At 44.9% G+C, this 21,848-nt stretch overlaps 1 protein-coding gene across 2 annotated transcripts in view; it reads right to left on the reverse strand.

Moving 5' to 3' along the window:
* Positions 1–21,848, reverse strand: part of LOC120052357 (phosphatidylinositol 4-phosphate 3-kinase C2 domain-containing subunit alpha-like) — a 64,546-nt gene that overhangs the window by 20,017 nt on the left and 22,681 nt on the right. For both annotated transcript variants that reach the window (XM_038999214.1, XM_038999215.1), the window contains exons 3-15: positions 20,920–21,014; positions 20,245–20,405; positions 16,584–16,704; positions 15,107–15,218; positions 13,037–13,116; positions 12,858–12,921; positions 12,461–12,607; positions 9,993–10,026; positions 9,565–9,817; positions 4,142–4,264; positions 3,267–3,434; positions 2,836–2,938; positions 857–999 (exon numbers count right to left, since the gene is read on the reverse strand). In XM_038999214.1, coding sequence (XP_038855142.1) covers positions 857–999; positions 2,836–2,938; positions 3,267–3,434; positions 4,142–4,264; positions 9,565–9,817; positions 9,993–10,026; positions 12,461–12,607; positions 12,858–12,921; positions 13,037–13,116; positions 15,107–15,218; positions 16,584–16,704; positions 20,245–20,405; positions 20,920–21,014 — 1,604 coding nt within the window. The remainder of the gene's footprint in view (positions 1–856; positions 1,000–2,835; positions 2,939–3,266; positions 3,435–4,141; positions 4,265–9,564; positions 9,818–9,992; positions 10,027–12,460; positions 12,608–12,857; positions 12,922–13,036; positions 13,117–15,106; positions 15,219–16,583; positions 16,705–20,244; positions 20,406–20,919; positions 21,015–21,848) is intronic.

Consider the following 21,848-nt stretch of genomic DNA (forward strand, 5'->3'; position numbering starts at 1 on the left):
AGCAGGAAAGGTAAAGATATGTCAGGGCAGCAGGAAAGGTAAAGATATGTCAGGGCAGCAGGTATCAGCTTATGACAACAGACGCAACAGTTTCGATGACAAACTGTTAAGAAACATCCATCATAAGGCCCGACATAACACTACTATAATTGTAACAGTTGTCATGGCAGCTAGTATCAGCTTAGCTTATAATCAGACCCATCTAAGATACAAACTGTTATGTAGGTAAGCTAACTTCCTTGCATAATGCCTAGCCAACTAGCTAGGGTCTTTGCCTAAGACATTGATTCATGAGTATATTTGGTGTCAGTAGTCACCACAGTCAGTGCCACCTTAATTTGCCCTCCTGTTGTAGCTTGTGTTTACTTTGGCTTAGCACCTAATTCACCAAACCTGCCCTTGATAAACAAATGCCCTACTGCTGGGACATAACGTCATCTTTGTGTATTAAGTCTTAAGCATAGGAACATTTGCATGTGCCCAATTTTTGGGGAATACCTTAATACCGTGGCTGGATCTCATTAGAAAGTAGATAGAGGATTACATCATCACTAAAACAAAGAAAAAAGCTACACAGTACAATATTGTGTTTTTAAAAAACTTAGCTGTTGCCTTGTAGACAGGCCACTCCCCAAATAAGAACTCTAAGCAACAGTCCAACAGCGGAACAGTCCAACAGCGGAACAGTCCAACAGCGGAACAGTCCAACACAAAATCATTATGCGATACACACGCCTGTAAGACAAATTTGTCTCCAATTGATATCGATCAGGATTTAGGTAAAGTTCTAGCATAAGCGGATCTAAAGTTAGGGGGGGTTGGCCCTTACCGAATTGCCCCAGTAACTCATACGTACCCGAAGGTGGAGGCTCGGCTGCAGAGTTTGTCCACCTGGCGGCGCAGGTCAGGGTCTAGCTCCTCCAGGGTGTTTGGATCAGGGCTGGGTCTCACCTGGGGTCCCACGTACAGCACATCCACCGCTGGGCTGGGGAAGTCCACCTGAAGGGGGCCAGAGGTCATGGAATGGTAAAGGCATCCGCATACTAGGTTTGGTTTGTTCCTAGCAGAATTTGACTAGGCGAAGCAAATGTCTGTGCCTCGCATACTCCCTTAAAAATACATTTGGTTGAAAAATTTGAAGAAAGCAGTAATATATTACTGTTTGTCACCTTTTTGAGATGCCATAGCAACAACATAGGTAGAATCAATCTAAGCCAAATCAAGAAATCTGTCATAGATGTGTACGTTTTTGCATCTAGCTAAGATGTTTAGTGCCGTGTTTCTCAAGTGAATTTTTTTTTTTTACATGAAAACTAGTCGTCTCTCATTGGACAACAAACACTTAATTGAAGAATCCCTACTCTTGACCAATAATCAACGAGTGGGGGGCGTAGACATCAGCTACAGAACTTCGGGTGCCTCAAGAAAAATTGTGTGCTCGAACAGCCGGGAAAAAAAAAACATACTGAATACTGCTGAACACCCAAACTAACAATAACGTCACAAAATATTGTCATAATATATGCGCAAACTGTTTGGACGGTAAAGCGCTAGGTAGAAACACACAGTAAAGCTCTAGGTAGAAACACACAGTAAAGCTCTAGGTAGAAACACACAGTAAAGCTCTAGGTAGAAACACACAGTAAAGCTCTAGGTAGAAACACACGGTAAAGCTCTAGGTAGAAACACACGGTAAAGCTCTAGGTAGAAACACACGGTAAAGCTCTAGGTAGAAACACACGGTAAAGCTCTAGGTAGAAACACACGGTAAAGCTCTAGGTAGAAACACACAGTAAAGCTCTAGGTAGAAACACACGGTAAAGCTCTAGGTAGAAACACACGGTAAAGCTCTAGGTAGAAACACACGGTAAAGCTCTAGGTAGAAACACACGGTAAAGCTCTAGGTAGAAACACACAGTAAAGCTCTAGGTAGAAACACACGGTAAAGCTCTAGGTAGAAACACACGGTAAAGCTCTAGGTAGAAACACACGGTAAAGCTCTAGGTAGAAACACACGGTAAAGCTCTAGGTAGAAACACACAGTAAAGCTCTAGGTAGAAACACACGGTAAAGCTCTAGGTAGAAACACACGGTAAAGCTCTAGGTAGAAACACACGGTAAAGCTCTAGGTAGAAACACACACTTATTAGGTCGCCACAGAAGAGGAAATATGTTTGCGACACCTTGGTCCTGTTTGAAATACTTAACAAATAAGCATCTTTCATTTTCTTGAGGTAAAAACAGATCTAACATGACTGAACAGGTGCTTGCTTTCCAATGGCTGAATCACTGATTGCTTTGAGGAAGCGTGCATTTAAAACAGTGCCTGTACATTACAACATTGCAGAAGATTGACTTTAATGGTAAAGGCCGTTCCAGTAATTCCCAATTATATTGGTTGTAAAATGTCACATTTATATGGGTATTCCCATGTGTGTGTGTGTGTGTGTGTGTGTGTGTGTGTGTGTGTGTGTGTGTATAGAGTGGTGTTTGTGTATTTTATTTATTTAACTAGGCAAGTAATGTGTGTGTGTGTGTGTGTGTGTGTAGGGTGGTGTGTGTGTGTGTGTGTAGGGTGGTGTGTGTAGGGTGGTGTGTGTAGGGTGGTGTGTGTGTGTGTGGTGTGTGTGTGTGTAGGGTATAGAGTGGTGTGTGTAGGGTATAGAGTGGTGTGTGTAGGGTATAGAGTGGTGTGTGTGTGTGTGTAGAGTGGTGTGTGTGTGTGTGTGTGTGTGTGTGTAGAGTGGTGTGTGTGTGTGTGTGTGTGTGTGTGTAGAGTGGTGTGGTGTAGAGTGGTGTGGTGTAGAGTGGTGTGGTGTAGAGTGGTGTGGTCACCTGCAGTATGATCCTCTCAGCCAGGTTCTTCCTCCCGGCTGCAGCAGAGGAAGCCTGAGGAGACGTCCACAGACACAGCAGCTTGGTCCCACTCATCAGCACCCTGAAACACACATCTAAGTATTAACATACATAGTCACACACACACACACACCACTCTATACCCACACACCCCCCCTCTACCCACACCACACCCCCTACTCTATACCCACACCACACCCCCCACTCTATACCCACAACGCTACAAACACACACACACACTACCCTACCCACACACTACCCAACACACACTACCCAACATTCTGAATCCTCAATACAGCTATTACACACAATTAATTCTTGAAACAGACCACAAGACTATGCCATACAACACATCAGACACACAGAAATTGCACAACCACACTACTAAAATGTATGTGGTTGTGCATTACCGTCGAAAGTCAAATAGGGGCAGGGAGACTTTGCCCAGCAGCTCTGGTCCTTTGCGTTGTTTGTTGGAGTCTGGGGAACCGCTGGCGTTCTGGTTCAGAACCCCGAAGAGAGAGAGAGTCAGCATGGACTCCAATGGAAGCAGGGCCACCGCCATTGGGAAGTTGATCCTGGAGAGAGAGAGGTCAGTTTGAGCAAAGCAAGGCCCAGCATCGCTTATCTTGATCACATAATGAGTAGTTATTTGTGGGAAGTAAGGTCATTTTTGTAGATCAGTGATTCTGCGCAGTCTGACTGCATATAGTTCCTCTCAAACACACAATAGCTTAAGTATGAATGTGCATCGTCTGTGATATATAATGGTAGTGTGTGTTTGAGCTGGTAAGAGGGTTCAACGATCACATACTAAACATGTATGCACTGACTGTACCCTTAAGTTCCTTTGGATAAAAAAAGTGTCTGTTATGTGGAATCTGTTATTATTACTAGTAATTGTATCTAGTGGTTGACCAAATGATACATGTATTACAAGGTAACAATCCTTTAAATGTTGTCATGTCTTATCAGTTTGTATTATTGTCCTGCTATGTTTGTGGTGTTGGTGACTGGGCCTGTGCAACAGATGCCAAGGAAATTTGACCCTAGTTGACATCTGACCCTAAATGGGAAACTCAAGATTAGTATTGAATTTTGTGCCTATACCATAGATTAGATAAACACAATTATAGATTAGATCAGCTATTATTGATTTGGTCATTTGCTTCATGATCACGTACACAAATACAGAATATACAGTTAAATTCATATGGTTGTGTTATGTATAATGTCTTGTCTAACGGTATTGTATTTCTATGGGTAGAGGGCAGTAGTGACGTACAGTTCGTCCCATTTGATGTGGTAGAAGAAGCTCTTGTAGGTGCCGACTTTCTTGGACTGGATGGGCTTGAACAGGTTCCGGCCATTGTGTGTCAGAGCACACATCAGGTAGTACCTCTCATAGCTGCAAAAGAAGGGAGGAAGGAAAGAGAGTAAGGAAAAAAAGGAAGGAAATGAACTAATTATTCTGGAGATAAAATCCATCTTCGTACAGAGAGAGAGAAAAAAGGTGTTAAGTTGGCTCTGTGTATTTTCACAGTTCACATTTTTGATGAAAGACATTTTTAACATTATGAAAGACCTGACATTCCATAAGCTCCAATGAGAAAACCAGGCAGTGAACCATTTAGGATTCCAAAATATTTTCTATTACTCAACGCCATCTGTCTTGTGCTTCAACACAGCACGGTGTGCATGCGTCCACTGTTGCTGGTGACATGATGCATCACTGTGCCTACAGATGGTGTGTGTGTGTGTGTGTGTGTGTGTGTCATAATACGCTAGCCACAACAGAGCAGAACAGTCAAACCTTAATGATGAGACGATTCCAGCCATGCCAAAACGTTGGAGTAACTGTTAGTTCAAGACTAAATATTTACGGGCCGTATTTCTTGTCGTGTTACGGGATTAATATTTTCAGACTTCCATTGATATGGTGCTCAGAAAGGTTTTCCATGCCTCCTAAAAATGCACTATATATACACAAAAGTATGTGGCCACCCCTTTAAATTAGTGGATTCGGCTACTTCACCCACACCCGTTGCTGATAGGTGAATAAAATTGAGCACACAGCCATGCAATCTCCATAGACAAACATTGGCAGCAGAATGGCCTTACTGAAGAGCTCAGTGACTTTCAAATGTGGCACCGTCATAGGATGCCATCTTTCCAACAAGTCAGTTCGTCAAATTTCTGCCCTGCAAGAGCTGCCCCGGTCAACTGTAAGTGCTGTTATTGTGAAGTGGACACATCTAGGAGCAACAGTGGCTCAGCCGTGAAGTGGTAGGCCACACAAGCGCACAGAACGTCCTCGGTTGCAACAATCACTACAGAGTTCCAAACTGCCTCGAAGCAACGTCAGCACAAAAACTGTTCGTCGAGAGAGTGTGTCATGAAATGGGTTTCCATGGTCGAGCAGCTGCACATAAGTCTAAGATCATGCACAATGCCAAGCATCGGCTGGAGTGGTGTAAAGCTCGCCGCCACTGGAGCAGTGAAAACACGTTGTCTGGAGTGATGAATCACGCTTCACCATCTGGCAGTCTGACGGACGAATCTGGGTTTGGCGGATGCCAGGAGAACGCTACTTGCCCCAATGCATAGTGCCAACTGTAAAGTTTGGTGGAGGAGAAAAAATGGTCTGGGGCTGTTTCATGGCTCAGGCCCCTTACTTCCAGCGAAGGGAAATCTTAACGCCACAGCATAAAATGACATTCTAGATGATTTTGTACTTCCAACATTGTGACAACAGTTTGGGAAAGGCCCTTTCCTGTTCAGCATGACAAACAGGTGTCCACATACTTTTGGTCATGTAGTGCAAGCTCTTGGACAATGCCCTATGGATGACGGGCAGAAGGAAATAGCCTGTTATTACCAGTGCCTCTCTTTTTTTAACCCTCGTGGACCAAGCACAAAGGCACAGGCGTCCCGGAACACATTTTCCATTGGCATTTTGGACCTGCCTCCCTCCCACCAAGCCTGGGTTGTGTTCATTAGGCATCAAACGGAAGAACAGTGACCGAAACTGTCAGGGACTGCCAGTGTTTTAAAACATTTTCCATTGTGTGCCATAATGAACACAACCCTTGAGTGAGACAGTCAAAATGTGTCACTCCAAGTCTCCACTGTCATGCAAGATTGTGTTCACTGAATGGAAAGGTTGGCTCAAGTCTGTTCCAGGAAGAAAGATGGATATAGATACAATAGAGCCGCGGAGGAATCGGATACTGTTGCGGAAAATGAGATGCGGAGAGAAACAAGAGGTGCAAGAGAGCAACGGTATCAGTTCTAGGGCCAAGTCCTTCTTAAAGGTGGAAACTATAGTTTCTAGTGTCTTCCTTAATGTAATTAAGTCCACTTCAAATGATACCACTTTTTTATATTGAACTAAAATATGTTCAAAAGAACTTGGCCAGGGAAATAAAGGTGTAATGCAAAAAGTGAAAGTTACACCAAATGACAGGCACTGACAAGTCCATTCAGAAATGGTCAAACAGAAAGTGATTACTAGGATGGGACTGGTCAGTAACCAGGAGTAAAGAATAAATTTTTTTTACTGGGGGTTTCTCTTTCTTGGCTCAGTTCATAACATACGTTCCTGGGTGTGCAACTGTGCACATCTGCAACAACAGAAGAGTCCCTGTCCAATTATCGAGCAACAGCACCTAGCAGACATTCCAGCCTCACGCAACATTCACCAGAGTTGTGGACTCGAGTCACAGAAAATAAAATAATGAAACTTGACTCAGAGCCTCAAGACTCAACTTTGACTTGAGAAATTATCTGGCCATGTTTTCTAATGCTCTGTCTCTCATTTTGTGGCACAGAGTCTACGTGGATTACTCTACACACAGTCAGAGACCGTAGCATCGCCCTTGCAAAAAAACCTGCAACAGTTTGGCTAGTGAAACTCACACTCGGCACTCTGATTGTACCAGCAAACAACAGGTCGGGTGGTGAGCTAGGGTACAAATAGCTGATTTGCTGTACCGCTATAGGGTGCAGCACAAACATCAAATTATAGGAAGAGAAGATTATTTATTATGGAAAACATGCAGCTCCAAAAATTGTTTGGTGATCAAGAATATTTTGCAAGCTCATCAGCAATGGGGCAACAATTACTAGCATAGGAGTCAGAACGTTGAATAAGATAAAATTGTTCCATGTATGCATGTGTTAATCTCAATAATAATTAAGTCTGATTAAGACAAATGTACGTGGAAATAAAGTTTTACATTGTAGAACCAGTTGATTGGTTGTAATTGCCAATTTGGTAATTGTTTGGTCCTGGAGGCCTACCTTTCAGACCGCCTGTTAGACAGATTCCATTTGGTTTCTCAAGGGGAGGCCGTACAGTCTTGCCCTCTACCGGTGTCCATTCAGATAGGACAGGTTAAAAGGATTCTCAGGTACATTTGTTTACATTTTAGCCAGTAGTCACAAAGTACCAGAGCATGTCTTTAAGTCTGATACAGAGGCTATTTCTTATTGCCTGTGTACAGTGCCTTCAGAAAGAATTTAGACCCCTTGACTTTTTCCATATTTTGTTACGTTACAGCCGTATTCTAAAAATGATTAAAAATGAGCAAAACTGGTTGTTAGAAATGTTTGCAAATTCATACAAAATAAAACAGAAATAGCTTATTTACATAAGTATTCAGACCCTTTGCTATGAGACTCGAAATTGAGCTCAGGTGCATCCTGTTTCCATTGATCATTCTTGAGATGTTTTTACAACTTGCTTGGAGTCCACCTGTGGTAAATTCAATTGATTGGACATGATTTGGAAAGGCACACACCTGTCTATATAAGGTCCCACAGTTGACAGTGCATGTCAGAGCAAAAACCAAGCTATGAGGTCAAAGGAATTGTCCGTAGAGTTCAGAGATAGGATTGTGTCGAAGCACAGATCTGGGGAAGGGTACCAAAACATGTCTGCAGCATTGAAGGGCCCCAAAAAACACAGTAGTCTCCATTATTCTTAAATGGGAGAAGTTTGGAAACACCAAGAGACTCTTCCCAGAGCTGGCCCCCGGCCAAACTGAGCAATCGGGGGAGAAAGGCCTTGGTCAGGGAGGTGACCAAGAACCCAATGGTCAATCTGACAGAGCGCCAGAGTTCCTCTGTGGAGATGGGAGAACCTTCCAGAAGGACAACCATCTCCGCAGCACTCCACCAATCAGGCCTTTCTGGTAGAGTGGCCAGACGGAAGCCACTCCTCAGTAAAAGGCACATAACAGCCAGCTTGGACTTGACCAAAAGGCACTTGAAGGACTCTCAGACCATGAGAAACAAGATTCTCTGGTTTGATGAAACCAATATTGAACTCTGTGGCCTGAATGTCAAGCGTCACGTCTGGAGGAAACCCGGCACCAAACCTACGGTGAAGCATGGTGGTGGCAGCATCATGCTGTGGGGATGTTTTTCAGGGACTGGGAGACTCGTCAGGATCGAGGGAAAGATGAACAGAGCAACGTACAGAGAGATCCTTGATGAAAACCTGCTCCAGAGGGCTCAGGACGTCAAACTGGTGCAAAGGTTCACCTTCCAACATGACAACGACCCTAAGCACACAGCCAGGACTGGCTTTGGGACAAGTGGCACAGCCAGAACCCGGACCTGAACCCGATCTAACATCTCTGAAGAGACTTGGAAAATAGCTATGCAGCGACACTCCCCATCTAACCTGAAATATTTGATTTGACAGTATCGGTAGAGAAGAATGGGAGAAACTCCCCAAATACAGGTGTGCCAAGCTTGGGGCGTCACACCCAAGAAGACTCGAGGATGTAATCACTGCCAAAGGTGTTTCAACAAAGTACAGAATAAAGGGTCTGAATACTTATGTAAATGTAATATTTCCGTTTTTAATTTTTAATACATTTACAAAAATGTCTAAAAAACAGTTTTTTCTTTGTCATTATGAGGTATTGTGTATAGATTTCAAACTTTTTTTTCTCAAATTTTAGAATAAGGATGTAGCGTAACAAAATGTTGAAAAAGTCAAGGGGTCTGAATACTTTCCGAATACACTGTATATTTGGTAAATGCACTGGTATATTTTGGATGATATGGTGCTTTCACCATTGGATCACCAAGACCTGTAAATAAATCTACCATCTGAGCACGTCAACCTGCTGATGTCATGTCCTTACGACTGCTACATGGTCCCTATTTCACAATTACATCATCAAAATGTGTTGTAGACAAAATAATGAAAAGGGCTGTCTGGTAGTCTCAATGAACAGACAAAGATTTGTAGTTGAACAAGTCGTTGCATGGATAGATTTTTTTTTTAGTTGACTTGAGACTTTACTTGGTCTTAGAATGCACGACTTGGACTTGACACTAGTCTTGACCCGTTCTACTTGGGACTCGACTTGAGACTCGGACCTTGCGACTTGCTTCTGACTAGAATAATAGTGACTTGGTCCTACCTCTGACATTCGCTAACAAACCTGGTTGAGGATAAATAAGACAGATGTGTAGCATAGCATCCAAACTTTGTAAAGTGCCATATTGTATTTAGTTAATTATTGTACTGCTAGGTGAGTATGGGGCATAGGTGGGAGGGATCTTTCCTGTTTATTTTTATTATTATCAAACCATCCCCAAAAAGTAGCTAGTAGCAAAACAATGTGTTAGTAAACCACTAGCTAACTGCACTACCATGCCAAGCCAATAGGTGGTGCCTGGTACACTCACCTGCTGACCCAAGCGGCAGAGATGCCATGCATGGCAAACAGGGTGAACTGCAGGTGGTCAGTGGTGCCCAAGGCCTCCTTACAGCTACACCCCTCCACAGGAGACTCCCCCTCGGCATGCTGGGAGATGGATGAGGAGGGGTCAGGGGAGGAGCTAGAGGAGGCGGCGCAGAAGGAGCGCAGGTAGAGCTTGGCCAGGTCATAGACGGCATCCGTCAGAAAGCACATGCTCTCCTCTACGGGGCTGAGGTGACCTGGAGGAGTCAAAGGGTATGAAGAGGGTCATGTTAACGCAAACGATTTGAACTATTTTTGTTGATTTCTGTAAGCAGGAAGTTGCGCCACTGTGTGTGATGATATTCTGATCATAGTCTTGCTGAGCCAAACTTTTAATGTGTGAAAAATGTGACTGGTTGTTGTAGCACTCACCATTTGTCGAGCCACCTAAGGATTTGGAGCCCACCTGAGACAGAAACGTAAACAGATATGAATGATAAAATTCCAGTCCTGTCCTATGCCCATCTCTTCAGTTCAGAGAGCTGTTAGTTTAGTTTATTAGGATCCCCATTAGCAACAGCACATACGGCAGCAACTTTTTAGTTGTTCCATAAAACATACAAACACATGACAAAGTACAGAACTGTTAGAGACAAAATAAATAATAGTGATATATTGGAAACAGAACAGAATGACTATTTACACGCTTCATATATACATGTTCTTATATACAGTAGAGTTAAATCAGATCTCGAGAGATGAGGTGCTGTGACAATATCTTTTTTATACATTTTTTAAAGCTAAACTTTCTTTCCTCTGGTGGCAGAGCCTTCCACGATTACACGGCTCTATACATAACTGTGAAGCATTAAATCTGTTTTTGGTTTGGGTACTTTAAAGAAACCCATAGTGGCATGTCTGGTGGGGTATGTATGTCTGCTTGAAGTGTATGGAAATAGATTATACAAGTGGTTAGGCATTTTCTATGGGAGGCGCACAGTACTACATAGAGCTATGACTGCATCAAGTAACTGATGCAAGCAGTAGAATCAGATAAAATAAAAAAATACACCTTATGGAACAGCAGGGTCTGTGAAGACACACACGCATACAAACGCTAGCACTCTACACACGTACATTGAAATAACGTTGTATGGTGGTATTATACATTTTGTATTGTAGATATGTAGTGGTGTAATAATGTTATATGATGAACATATGATTATAATATTATCTTCACGAACCCCAGGAAGAGTAGCTGCTGCCATGGCAACAGCTAATGGGGATCCCTAATAAACCCCAGGAAGAGTAGCTGCTGCCATGGCAACAGCTAAATGGGGATCCCTAATAAACCCCAGGAAGAGTAGATGCTGCCATGGCAACAGCTAATGGGGATCCCTAATAAACCCCAGGAAGAGTACACAAATATTTCTTAAAAAGACTAGAAGAAAAGTAGTGAATTTCTCCTCAACTCTCAACCATGAAAGACTATCATGCATGTTGTTGATGTTAGTTACGTATGTACAGTTAAGGGCAAGGCATGCTGCTCTGTTTTGAGTCAGCTGCAGCTTTGCTAGGTCTTTCTTTGTTTTACCTGACCATATTACCGAACAGTAATCAAGATCGGACAAGATCAGAGCCTGAACAACTAGTAAAGTTGATGTGTCAAAAACGCAGAACATCTCTTTATAACAGACATACCTCTCCCCAACTTTGTCAATATGACTTGACCATAATAACTGATCATCCAAAGTTACTCCTAGGAGTTCAGCTCCTTCAACCTGTTCAATGGTAACACATAAACAACTCCAGTTGAGGTTTAGGTCTAAGAGAATGCTTTGAACCAAATACAATGCTTTTGGTTTTAGATGCATTTAAGACCTGTTTATTGTTAATTACCCATTCTGACTGACTAACGCCTTGCTAAGAGTCTCAGTGAGCTCACTGGCTGTAGGTGCTGATGTGTAGAGTGTGCAATCATCAGCATACATAGTAATTTTAGCTTCTTGCAAGACAAGTGGCAAATAATTTGTAAAATAGAAGAGTAACAGCCCAAGGCAACTGCCTTGAGGGACACCACACTGTAAATATCTGATGTTAGAGAAGCTTCCATTGAAGAGTAAAGAGTTCTATTGGACAAGTAACTCTCAAACCATGTGACGGCAAGTGACAAAGCCATAACGAGTTAATGATTATTTAATTTTAAATCAATAACTGGCTGTACTGAAATCTAACAATAAAGTTCCAAATAACATTTTATTATCCAGTTATCCAATTTTATCCAATCATCAGTCATCTGAGTCAGTGCAGTACAAGTTGAGTGCACTTCCCTATATGCATGCTGTAAGTCAGTAGTTAACTTAGTTAAAATAGCTTTGTATTTGTTCAACACTGTTCTCCATCAGTTTACTAAGAACAGTAAGCAAACTGATTGGATGGCTGTTAGAGCCAGCAAAAGGTGCTTTACTATATTCAGGTAGTGGAATTACTTTAGCTTCTTTCCACACCTGTGAACACACACACTCCCTTAGGCTTTGGTTAAAGACATGGAAAATAGGGTAGCAATATAGTCTGCTACCATTCTCAATAGTTTCCCATCAAGGTTGTCTATACCTGGTGGCTTATCATTATTGATGGATAATAGTTTTTCCACCTCTTCTAAACTTGACCAAATTCAAAACAGCAATCCTTCTCTTTCATTATTAGATCTTCAATAGACAAATATGATGGTTCACTGTTGTCACTTCACATTTTGTACACTTTACTAGGTGAAATAGTCATCGAAATGAATGGCTACATCAAAAGGTTTTGTTAGTCGGTGCCCGGTAGTAGAGACATGATCAACCCATAGAGATATACATTGATATATTCATGTGATGTTTATGCATCATTGAACGTACCTCTGGCGAGCGAGTCCTGGGGAGGTTGACTGAGCGCTTGACTTTCTTGACTGCCTCCGTGATGGCCTGGGTCTCTACCTCATCCAGGGCACAGCACAGGTTCTTCACCATCTGAACCACCCCATCCACAGTCTTATACTGGGTACTCTGTAGTGGAACAAAGTCTTTGTTTAGAGTGTGTGTGAGAGAAATCTCTATTGAGTTACTCAACAATGCAAGTGACACTTGAAACAGCACATTTCTTCCAGGAATCTATAGGCCTTTCGCAATTGTGTGTGAACTATCCACTGCACAACCCCCATTCAACGCCTGATAGCAATTCTGCACCACAACCCCACCATACATGTTTAAGGCCTTCAATGCACCATCAAAGAGGTGAATTAACTTAATACATTACCTCATTCTGCAGGCAGACGTTGACTTGACTGTGATAGCCTTCCAGATAGTCAGCCAGGCCTTGTCTGGGGGGGGGGGACGCGAGAATCAACAGATAGTTATTGGGAATTCCAGATGGCCTTATTTGGCTCCATACAACGGTGAAGATGATGCGATAAGAAGCAGAAAGAAGGTTCCTACCTGGTGACCTTTTCCTTAAACAGCCTCTCCACTTGGCTCAGGTGCCTCTCCAAGTCCACCGGAGAGGAGTCATCTTCCGCCTGCATGCACACAAAGCATGAAACAATGAGATCTCACTGTGCTCTCACTCCAGTCTTACTAGGTTCTCAATGGCTGCAGTCCAAACACGTTATTTTTACCCCCTCAGCCCTCATGCTAGCCACTTTCCCTTGGGGGAATCCCCGTTGTAACCGGATGGAGTTGGATTGCCATCTTCAATGGAGGTCCAATTCAATAACGTAGCCACCCTCGGGCCTCGATTTAGCTCAAGGGAGCAAGTGAAGAACTCTGATCACTTGTGCGGTTGACATGACCCATAATTCAACAAACTGTAGTCACGTGTCATACACCGGTGGCCGCGAAGTGTCATGTTTAATAAACAGCTGCATTTTCGGCTAGACAAAATGACAGGAGCTTGCTAAAAAATATATATAGATGAATTTAGCATTGGCAAATTGGCTTAGTCTTGAGTGAGGAGCCTATAAAAACGTAGCTAGCTTCATTAACATATTTTTGGCAATTCTGAAATGTATTGGAATAAATGACCAAACTATAAAACTAGCTGGCCAGCTGTGGGTAACTGTAACTAGCAAGCTACCTGACAGGAGTTCTAGCTAGCTACGTTAGCTTACTAGGTACATTAATAGCTTCAGGTTGGTTGTTTTTAAGCTCAACTTCAAGATTTCCACCAAGAACGTTGCCTCTCCGATCATCACTTTCCCTCGCTTGGGCAAGGCACATTTAAGGGCTGAGGACCGAGTTTGGACTGCAGTTTCTCTAGCTATTGATGTGAGATCTCTCCCCCTCCGCAAGTCTGCCCGTCGGCCTCTCTCTGCAAGTCTGCCCGTCCGCCTCTCTCTGCAAGTCTGCCCGTCCGCCTCTCTCTGCAAGTCTGCCCGTCCGCCTCTCTCTGCAAGTCTGCCCGTCCGCCTCTCTCTGCAAGTCTGCCCGTCCGCCTCTCTCTGCAAGTCTGCCCGTCCGCCTCTCTCTGCAAGTCTGCCCGTCCGCCTCTCTCTGCAAGTCTGCCCGTCCGCCTCTCTCTGCAAGTCTGCCCGTCCGCCTCTCTCTGCAAGTCTGCCCGTCCGCCTCTCTCTGCAAGTCTGCCCGTCCGCCTCTCTCTGCAAGTCTGCCCGTCCGCCTCTCTCTGCAAGTCTGCCCGTCCGCCTCTCTCTGCAAGTCTGCCCGTCCGCCTCTCTCTGCAAGTCTGCCCGTCCGCCTCTCTCTGCAAGTCTGCCCGTCCGCCTCTCTCTGCAAGTCTGCCCGTCCGCCTCTCTCTGCAAGTCTGCCCGTCCGCCTCTCTCTGCAAGTCTGCCCGTCCGCCTCTCTCTGCAAGTCTGCCCGTCCGCCTCTCTCTGCAAGTCTGCCCGTCCGCCTCTCTCTGCAAGTCTGCCCGTCCGCCTCTCTCTGCAAGTCTGCCCGTCCGCCTCTCTCTGCAAGTCTGCCCGTCCGCCTCTCTCTGCAAGTCTGCCCGTCCGCCTCTCTCTGCAAGTCTGCCCGTCCGCCTCTCTCTGCAAGTCTGCCCGTCCGCCTCTCTCTGCAAGTCTGCCCGTCCGCCTCTCTCTGCAAGTCTGCCCGTCCGCCTCTCTCTGCAAGTCTGCCCGTCCGCCTCTCTCTGCAAGTCTGCCCGTCCGCCTCTCTCTGCAAGTCTGCCCGTCCGCCTCTCTCTGCAAGTCTGCCCGTCCGCCTCTCTCTGCAAGTCTGCCCGTCCGCCTCTCTCTGCAAGTCTGCCCGTCCGCCTCTCTCTGCAAGTCTGCCCGTCCGCCTCTCTCTGCAAGTCTGCCCGTCCGCCTCTCTCTGCAAGTCTGCCCGTCCGCCTCTCTCTGCAAGTCTGCCCGTCCGCCTCTCTCTGCAAGTCTACCCCTCTCTGTAAGTCTACCCGTCGGTCTCTCTGAGTCTGAAGGTTTGTCTTTCTGGACGTCTGTCTGTTTCATTGACCTTCCTCCAGGCCTCTGACCTCTAGCTGGTCTTTCTTTGTGACAAACACAGACACACCAAAGTGATACGTCGCTGATTGATTGGTTTGTGTCTTACCGATCGTGCCAGATCCCTTCTCATGGTGCTCTGGGAGAGCAGCTGGAGCTTGATCTCTGCCTCCCACTTCCTGCAGTTCTGTACATACTCGTGGCTGCCCAGGCTGTGTTTACTATGGAAAGGACACAGGACCATAGGAGTGGGGGTCAAAGGTCAATATGATATCATGGTCATGTTCATTAGGCACCAATCGGAAGAAAACATCAGGGACTACCTTGGTCCAAAAAGAAACACTCATGTTCTTTTCCCTTTCAATACGTTTTAAAATGTTTCCTGTTGCCTGCCCAAATGAACAACACCCGGCAGTAATATCCTTATGCTCAAAGAATTGTGAGGCACGGGCCCAGTTCCATTTTATCCTTTAGGCCCTAGCCCTTACCACCTCTCCTTTTGATATTTATAGATCTCAAAGGATGGAATGATGTCAGCAAAATGATGGTGGATCCACCTAGACATCCTACAGGCTATGGTGGGACTTCGAGCATCTTGTTTAAACTTAGCCAGTGGCTAAGCACAATGGTGTTCAATGGTGAGGACCTAGACCAAATGGAACTAGGCCATGGTCACTGACTTATCGGTTCAGGGCAGTGGTGTATACGAGGACATTAAAACAAAGTTTAACATAGAACTAGGGCTATGACGGTCATAGAATTTTGGATGACAATAATTGCCCCCCCCCCCACCCCAAAAAATCTCCTCCAATCTTGACTGCATGTGCTGCCATCGAAATATCATTCTATTTTTAGGTGTGCTGCTGCATTGTTGCATAGGTCAGTGGTTCCCAAACTGTGGGGCGCGCCCTCTAGGGGTTGGCGGGGGGGGGGTGGGGGGGGGGGGGGGTGAGCGGCCATCATGTCTTCAGTCAGCTGCTTGTTCCATCAACAAAAACGGTTCCGGTTATTTCATTTTCTTGACCCATAACCGTCAGTTACACGGTTATACGGTAATTGTGCCTAAACACTTAACACCCACTTAAAAGTTCAAAAGAGTTCCCATGAATCTAAAGAGTGAGAGGGGGACCTGACTTGAGATGCTATGCTTAGCGGGGGCAGGGAGCAATGGAAACATCGGCTGAGTCTAATTCCAGCACCTTCTGAGGGCTTGCCAAGACCAGACAAGGCTGGGAGACTATAGATAAACACACACTGGGGAATTTGTAGCGAGACACAAAGCGAAAAAAATGTGTGCACGTATAAGTATACATACAATGTGCCTAATAAGTCCATAAAAAGGGAGACCTGCTATTGCTCAACCCCTCCGTTGTTTATTAGTAAAAGCATCCAACGCAAAATGGCCAAAAGGAAACATTTTCCTAACACAATTAAAAGACAAATAGCTCCCTGCTTGTGGAATGTTGGCAGTGATCTTATTGATATCCTTCTTTTATCTCACTCCTCTCTCTCTGCCAGGGGACATTGAGGCAGGATTGTGGGAAACGCAGGGGTCAGTGGGGTTTCTGAGTATGTACAGGACTCACTTTTGCAGCACCTCCTCCTGGCCGCAGACCTTGAGGACGTAGCTGCCGATGTCCACCTGGTTGAGGTCGTCATGAACCCAACATAGGGCCTGCATGATGAGGAGTTCCACAGGAGAACTCACTATGGGGTAGGAGGTCGTGGGTGGGAGAGAGAGCGAGAGAGAGAGAGAAGGGCGAGAGAAAGAGGAAGGGTGGGAGGAGAGCGGGGGGGTGGTTAAAGCAAGCATAATTGCATACACAGTCCTGTAAAGTGCATCCTTCCTTTTTCCCTTCTTTGAAGTAATCACTGATTAGACATGATTGGTGAGAGTCAGCCCTCCACCACAGGGCTTTCAACGGTCCACTCATTTGTAATCAGTGAACACAAGGGAGAAAGGAAGAATGCACATGTAAAGAATTTGAACAGGGCCATGGGCTGCATCTCACACTACTAAGGGGCGCCAGGCATAAAGCAAGGTGGCCTTTGTCCATGTCTAGTCACAGGTAGGAGGGGAGAAGATTTTAATTAAAAGGAGGAGTTTAGATCTAGTGATCCACGCAATAAGTGAGGATTCCAAGTCCAAGAGGCTCAATGGAATTATGCCCGAAACGATCACTCATGTAAAAACAGTCAATAATTGGCCCGACAGAAGTTTCATTTTTAAAAAAGCCGTGGAGGGCCTCTCGGATGGATTATACTCGTACTTAACCTGGTCCCAGACCTGTATGTGCCGTCTTGCCAACTCCTATAGTCATGATAATGACCGTATAGGAGTTTGCAAGACATCATAAACAGATCTAGGACCAGGCTAATTCATATTCTATTACCAAATTCATTTCATATTCCCTTATTCAATAAAACCAGCTAACCTAATCCAGATCAAGATGCTACAGTACTCTGTTATTGGAAAAGACTCAGCATGTCAGCATGTCTCCTTCTAGGAAATATGTGTGTGTGTGTGTGTGTGTGTGTGAGAAACCTGACACACAACAGATCTGCCACTTCTGGGGGGGGGTTACTGCCTTCTCCTCCATTTTATGCCAACACACACACACAGAGAGAGAAATGTCCCCCCAGGACCCCGGGCTCTCCAGCAATAACAACCCCACACCCTACTGAGGAATGGACCGGATTAAGGCACCAATACTAGAGGGATTCAGAGCGTGTTTTGATTGGTCATGCCTCGGTAGTGGGTGGGTGCTGTGAAGTGGCATTCTAGGGATCCTTGGGAGGCTAAAATCGTCAACGACCGAAGAGGGGGACCTTTTGGTAGCCTGTTCCCAGATCTGCTGGTGCTGCCTTGCATTTCGGAGGGTGTGTGTTAAAAAAAAAAAAAAGACCTCGTGTGTGTCTCTACAAACTCATACATTGTGCTGGAATGTTTGAGACTTGCGAGGTCACACACGCACACCAACATGGGTGTTAGAGGATTGGTCTGGTCTAAAGCAGGATTGGTGTCTGTGATTACAATACTAGTCTAGCAACACAGCAGGATGCTAGGAAAAAGGAGAACATAACAAGTGAGAGAAAGAACATACCAGAAGAGAGAGTATGATGGCCAGTACATTTCAGAGAACTGTTAAAAAGAGATGGTTTGATTAAGGTGGCATCCAACACTCTCAAAGCCACAAGACATCCACCTCAGCCAGTTCCCAGAGTTTCCCCTCTCTCCCCACGCCAGGGTATCACTAACCTAAATCTTGCTGTTGGAGATTCTAGCCTAAAAAAGAAGTCATTTTCTCCCCGGTAACAGAAGCCAGCTCAGCTCTGATTGGCTGTTAAATACAGTAAGAGTGTCAGAGGAGAGCCGAGAAGCTGCAACAGTAGCAGTTGGGGAAAGAGTCGTCTGGGAATGGGTTTTCCCCCCCCGGTTTACTTTTCCACGTGTCACATTTAGGAAGCTGGTAAAACTGGAAGAAAGGGGCCCGGCCTACCTGACGACAAAGAGAGGAACGCCATAGATTAAAGAAGCAAGAGAGAGGGAAAGAAAACAAACAACCTTTCAGCCTGCTCTCCTTCCCCCCGCACACCTCTCTCCTCCTAGAATAGAGAACTGAAGGCCATTGTTCCTGTGTGCCGATATATACACGACCTTGGCTTTTCCATTGTGGCCAATCAGGGGAATCTAAACACAACAAAGTGGGTAGGCACAATTGGGTAGGAAACCATGAAGTGAACTGAGGAGCAGGTGGTGTGGCCAGCGAATCAGACCTGGCTGTACAGTACAGGGGAAGGAAGAGGCAGTGTGACCAGTTAGTGAGGTACAGAGAGAGACTGGGTCAGCAGGACTGGGCACGCACGCACACACAACACGAAATAGCAAACTAAACCCATTTGTTTGGCACAGAGGGTTAAAAAAAAAGGCAATTAGGACAGATGAAACAGACATCATGTGAGGAAAGGGAGGGACGCCATTTGTGGCTTCACAGCTAGAGTCCTCAGTGGGGACAGACAGCGCCTAAGCTCATAACACAGTCAGTATTATCCACACACAAAAGGTTGGTGTTGATTCGCTGCCAGGGCCCAGGGAGTCCAGGACAGACTCCATCAGAGAACTTGGTCACAGTGTGCGGGCCAAGAGAGATCAGTGACTGGCTTTGGAGGGGTTGCCTCGGGGGCGGAGCTACAAACCTGGGGTAAGCCAATGACAACACACCCCCAGAGAGCGAACCAAAAGCCATTTGGATGAATGAGAAGATAATATAGAGAAGGCCCTGCAGGACAGGGGTATAGAGAAGGTAGGGACACAGGTATAGAGAAGGCCTTTTGGGCGACATAGGGACAGGGGTATAGAGAAGGCCTTTTGGGAGACATAGGGACAGGGGTACAGAGAAGGCCTTTTGGGCGTCATAGGGACAGGGGTACAGAGAAGGTCTTTTGGGCGTCATAGGGACAGGGGTACAGAGAAGGCCTTTTGAGGCGACATAGGGACAAGGGTATACAGAGAAGGTCTTTTGGGCGTCATAGGGACAGGGGTACAGAGAAGGCCTTTTGAGGCGACAAGGGTATACAGAGAAGGCCTTTTGGGCGACATAGGGACAAGGGTACAGAGAAGGCCTTTTGGGCGACATAGGGACAAGGGTATACAGAGAAGGCCTTTTGAGGCGACACAGGGACAAGGGTATAGAGAAGGCCATTGGGGCAGGGGCACAACATTTTATGTCAGGAGAGGGAATGTGGCATATTCCCACAACAACAAAACATTTAAAAAATATAATAAACTGTCTGTTCCGAATGCTGCTTCCTCCTTCAGACCTCTCATCCAGTGTTCTTATCTTCTATCTGAAGCTCAGTCTTAAAAAGGGAAATGCCTCGGATACAAATAGAAAATTTAAATAAATAGGAGTTGGGTTATTGAAACCTGGAAGAGCTCCATTCTAGAAAAGAAGAGGCCAATTGATGTCATTGCATATAGTAATAACCTACTTTTATGGGTATAAAGGTGTCTTACCACGAAGCCTGCACACTCAGGGTCGGGGACCACTGATCACCTATGTTTGGGTCAGGGTTGCAAAAAAACGTTCCTAAAATTCCCAGGTTTTCCAGAACTCCCACTTGGAGGATTCCGTTTCCCCTCCTGATTCCCGGGAATTCTATCGGGGTTTCTGGAAAACCTGGGAATTTCAAGAACATTTATGGGATTTAGCAATGCTAGTAGGTGTATTGTGTTATTGTCCTTACCATCGCAGGTGAAGGTGACAGGCTCCTGGGACTCGGAGATCTCGATGGACACCTTGACACTGCAGCCATTGTCCCCGCCCACATCCCTCTGAGGGATAACTGCACTCAGCACGTACCCCGGGTTGGTGTGGAGGTCATCATGGGGGAACTTTGACCGCAGGCTGAAAACAAAGCCAGTATGTCATCTTTACCGTTCATAAACTTCATATCCTTGTATTTCCTTAAATTAGCTAATCTAGAAAATATACATCCATAAACTAGTAGATAATCCATTAATGATCCATTCTCCTACTTAACATCCCATAAAAAAATTAAACATGTTGCAGATTAAGGATAAGTGACTTGCTTAAGGACACATCAGCAGATTTTCACCATGTCGGCTCAGGTATTCGAACCAGCGACCTTTCGGTTCCTGGCCCAACGCGCAAACCACTAGGCTACCTGCCGCGCTTTTACTGCCCTGTACTTCCTTATGGGATCCAAAGAACTTCAAAAACTCTTCTGCTTTGCTAATATTTGTTGCACATCTGTGTTTATCGAATAGTGTGTGTGTGTGTGTGTGTGTGTGTGTAGTGTAATGCAGGTGTTCATCATGTAAGAGTGATTCCCAGAGCACAGATATATCATCACTAACAAATCATACAAACATTACAGCACACACACACGGTGGCTTACGTTGCTACATCTTCACAGAAGGCTACAACTTCTAGGTTCTGGGCTTCCTTCTCCTCCAGGGCGGTGTACAGTACTCTCCCAGGTCTCTTATTGTGCTGCGAGACAACGACACACAACATGGTGAACAAAACAGTAAACAACCAGAAAAACGGTGCATGGGCCAAAACACACACTTCAACCTCCATTGAGATAGTGTATAGGTTTACTGGTGTTCATTTCATATGGAATTAAATTGGTGTTCGGTTAGTCATGTATGTATTGTAAACAGATTAAAACACAAAAACTTGCAGTAAAGACAGGAAATACAAATGAGCACCCCAATACTAAATTGGACCATCCCACAAATACATTTACACATTATACAAACTGACTGAGGCTCTATTCATTTAGTCTTGTGTATTTTTCCCAAAGTAATAGAGGTGTTTAGGAGTGGTGTATGCTGAGACATTTTGATATATGAACACATTGAATCCCATCGAGTGAATAAACATCAAGTCAGGAAGGGCAGAGACTGGGGCAAAAAGCTACACGCACACTAAAAGGATCCCCCTAGGAATTGAGTTCTGGGATTCCTTGATGTTTATTTATTTATTTAACCAGGTAGGCAAGTTGACCTGGCCAAGATAAAGCAAAGCAGTTCGACACATAGAACAACAGAGTTACACAAAGTAAATCAAACACACAGTCAATAATACAGTAGAAAAATAAGTCTATATACAATGTGAGCAAATGAGGTGAGATAAGGGAGGTAAAGGCAAAAATAAGGCCATGGTGGCGATGTAAATACAATATAGCAAGTAAAACACTGGAATGGTAGATTTGCAGTGGAAGAACGTGCAAAGTATAAATATAAATAATGGGGTGCAAAGGAGCAAAATAAATACAGTAGAGGAAGAGGTAGTTGTTTGGGCTAAATTATAGATGGGCTA

This window comes from Salvelinus namaycush, chromosome 8 (assembly GCF_016432855.1).
Source record: "Salvelinus namaycush isolate Seneca chromosome 8, SaNama_1.0, whole genome shotgun sequence".
Taxonomy (NCBI): Eukaryota; Metazoa; Chordata; class Actinopteri; order Salmoniformes; family Salmonidae; genus Salvelinus; species Salvelinus namaycush.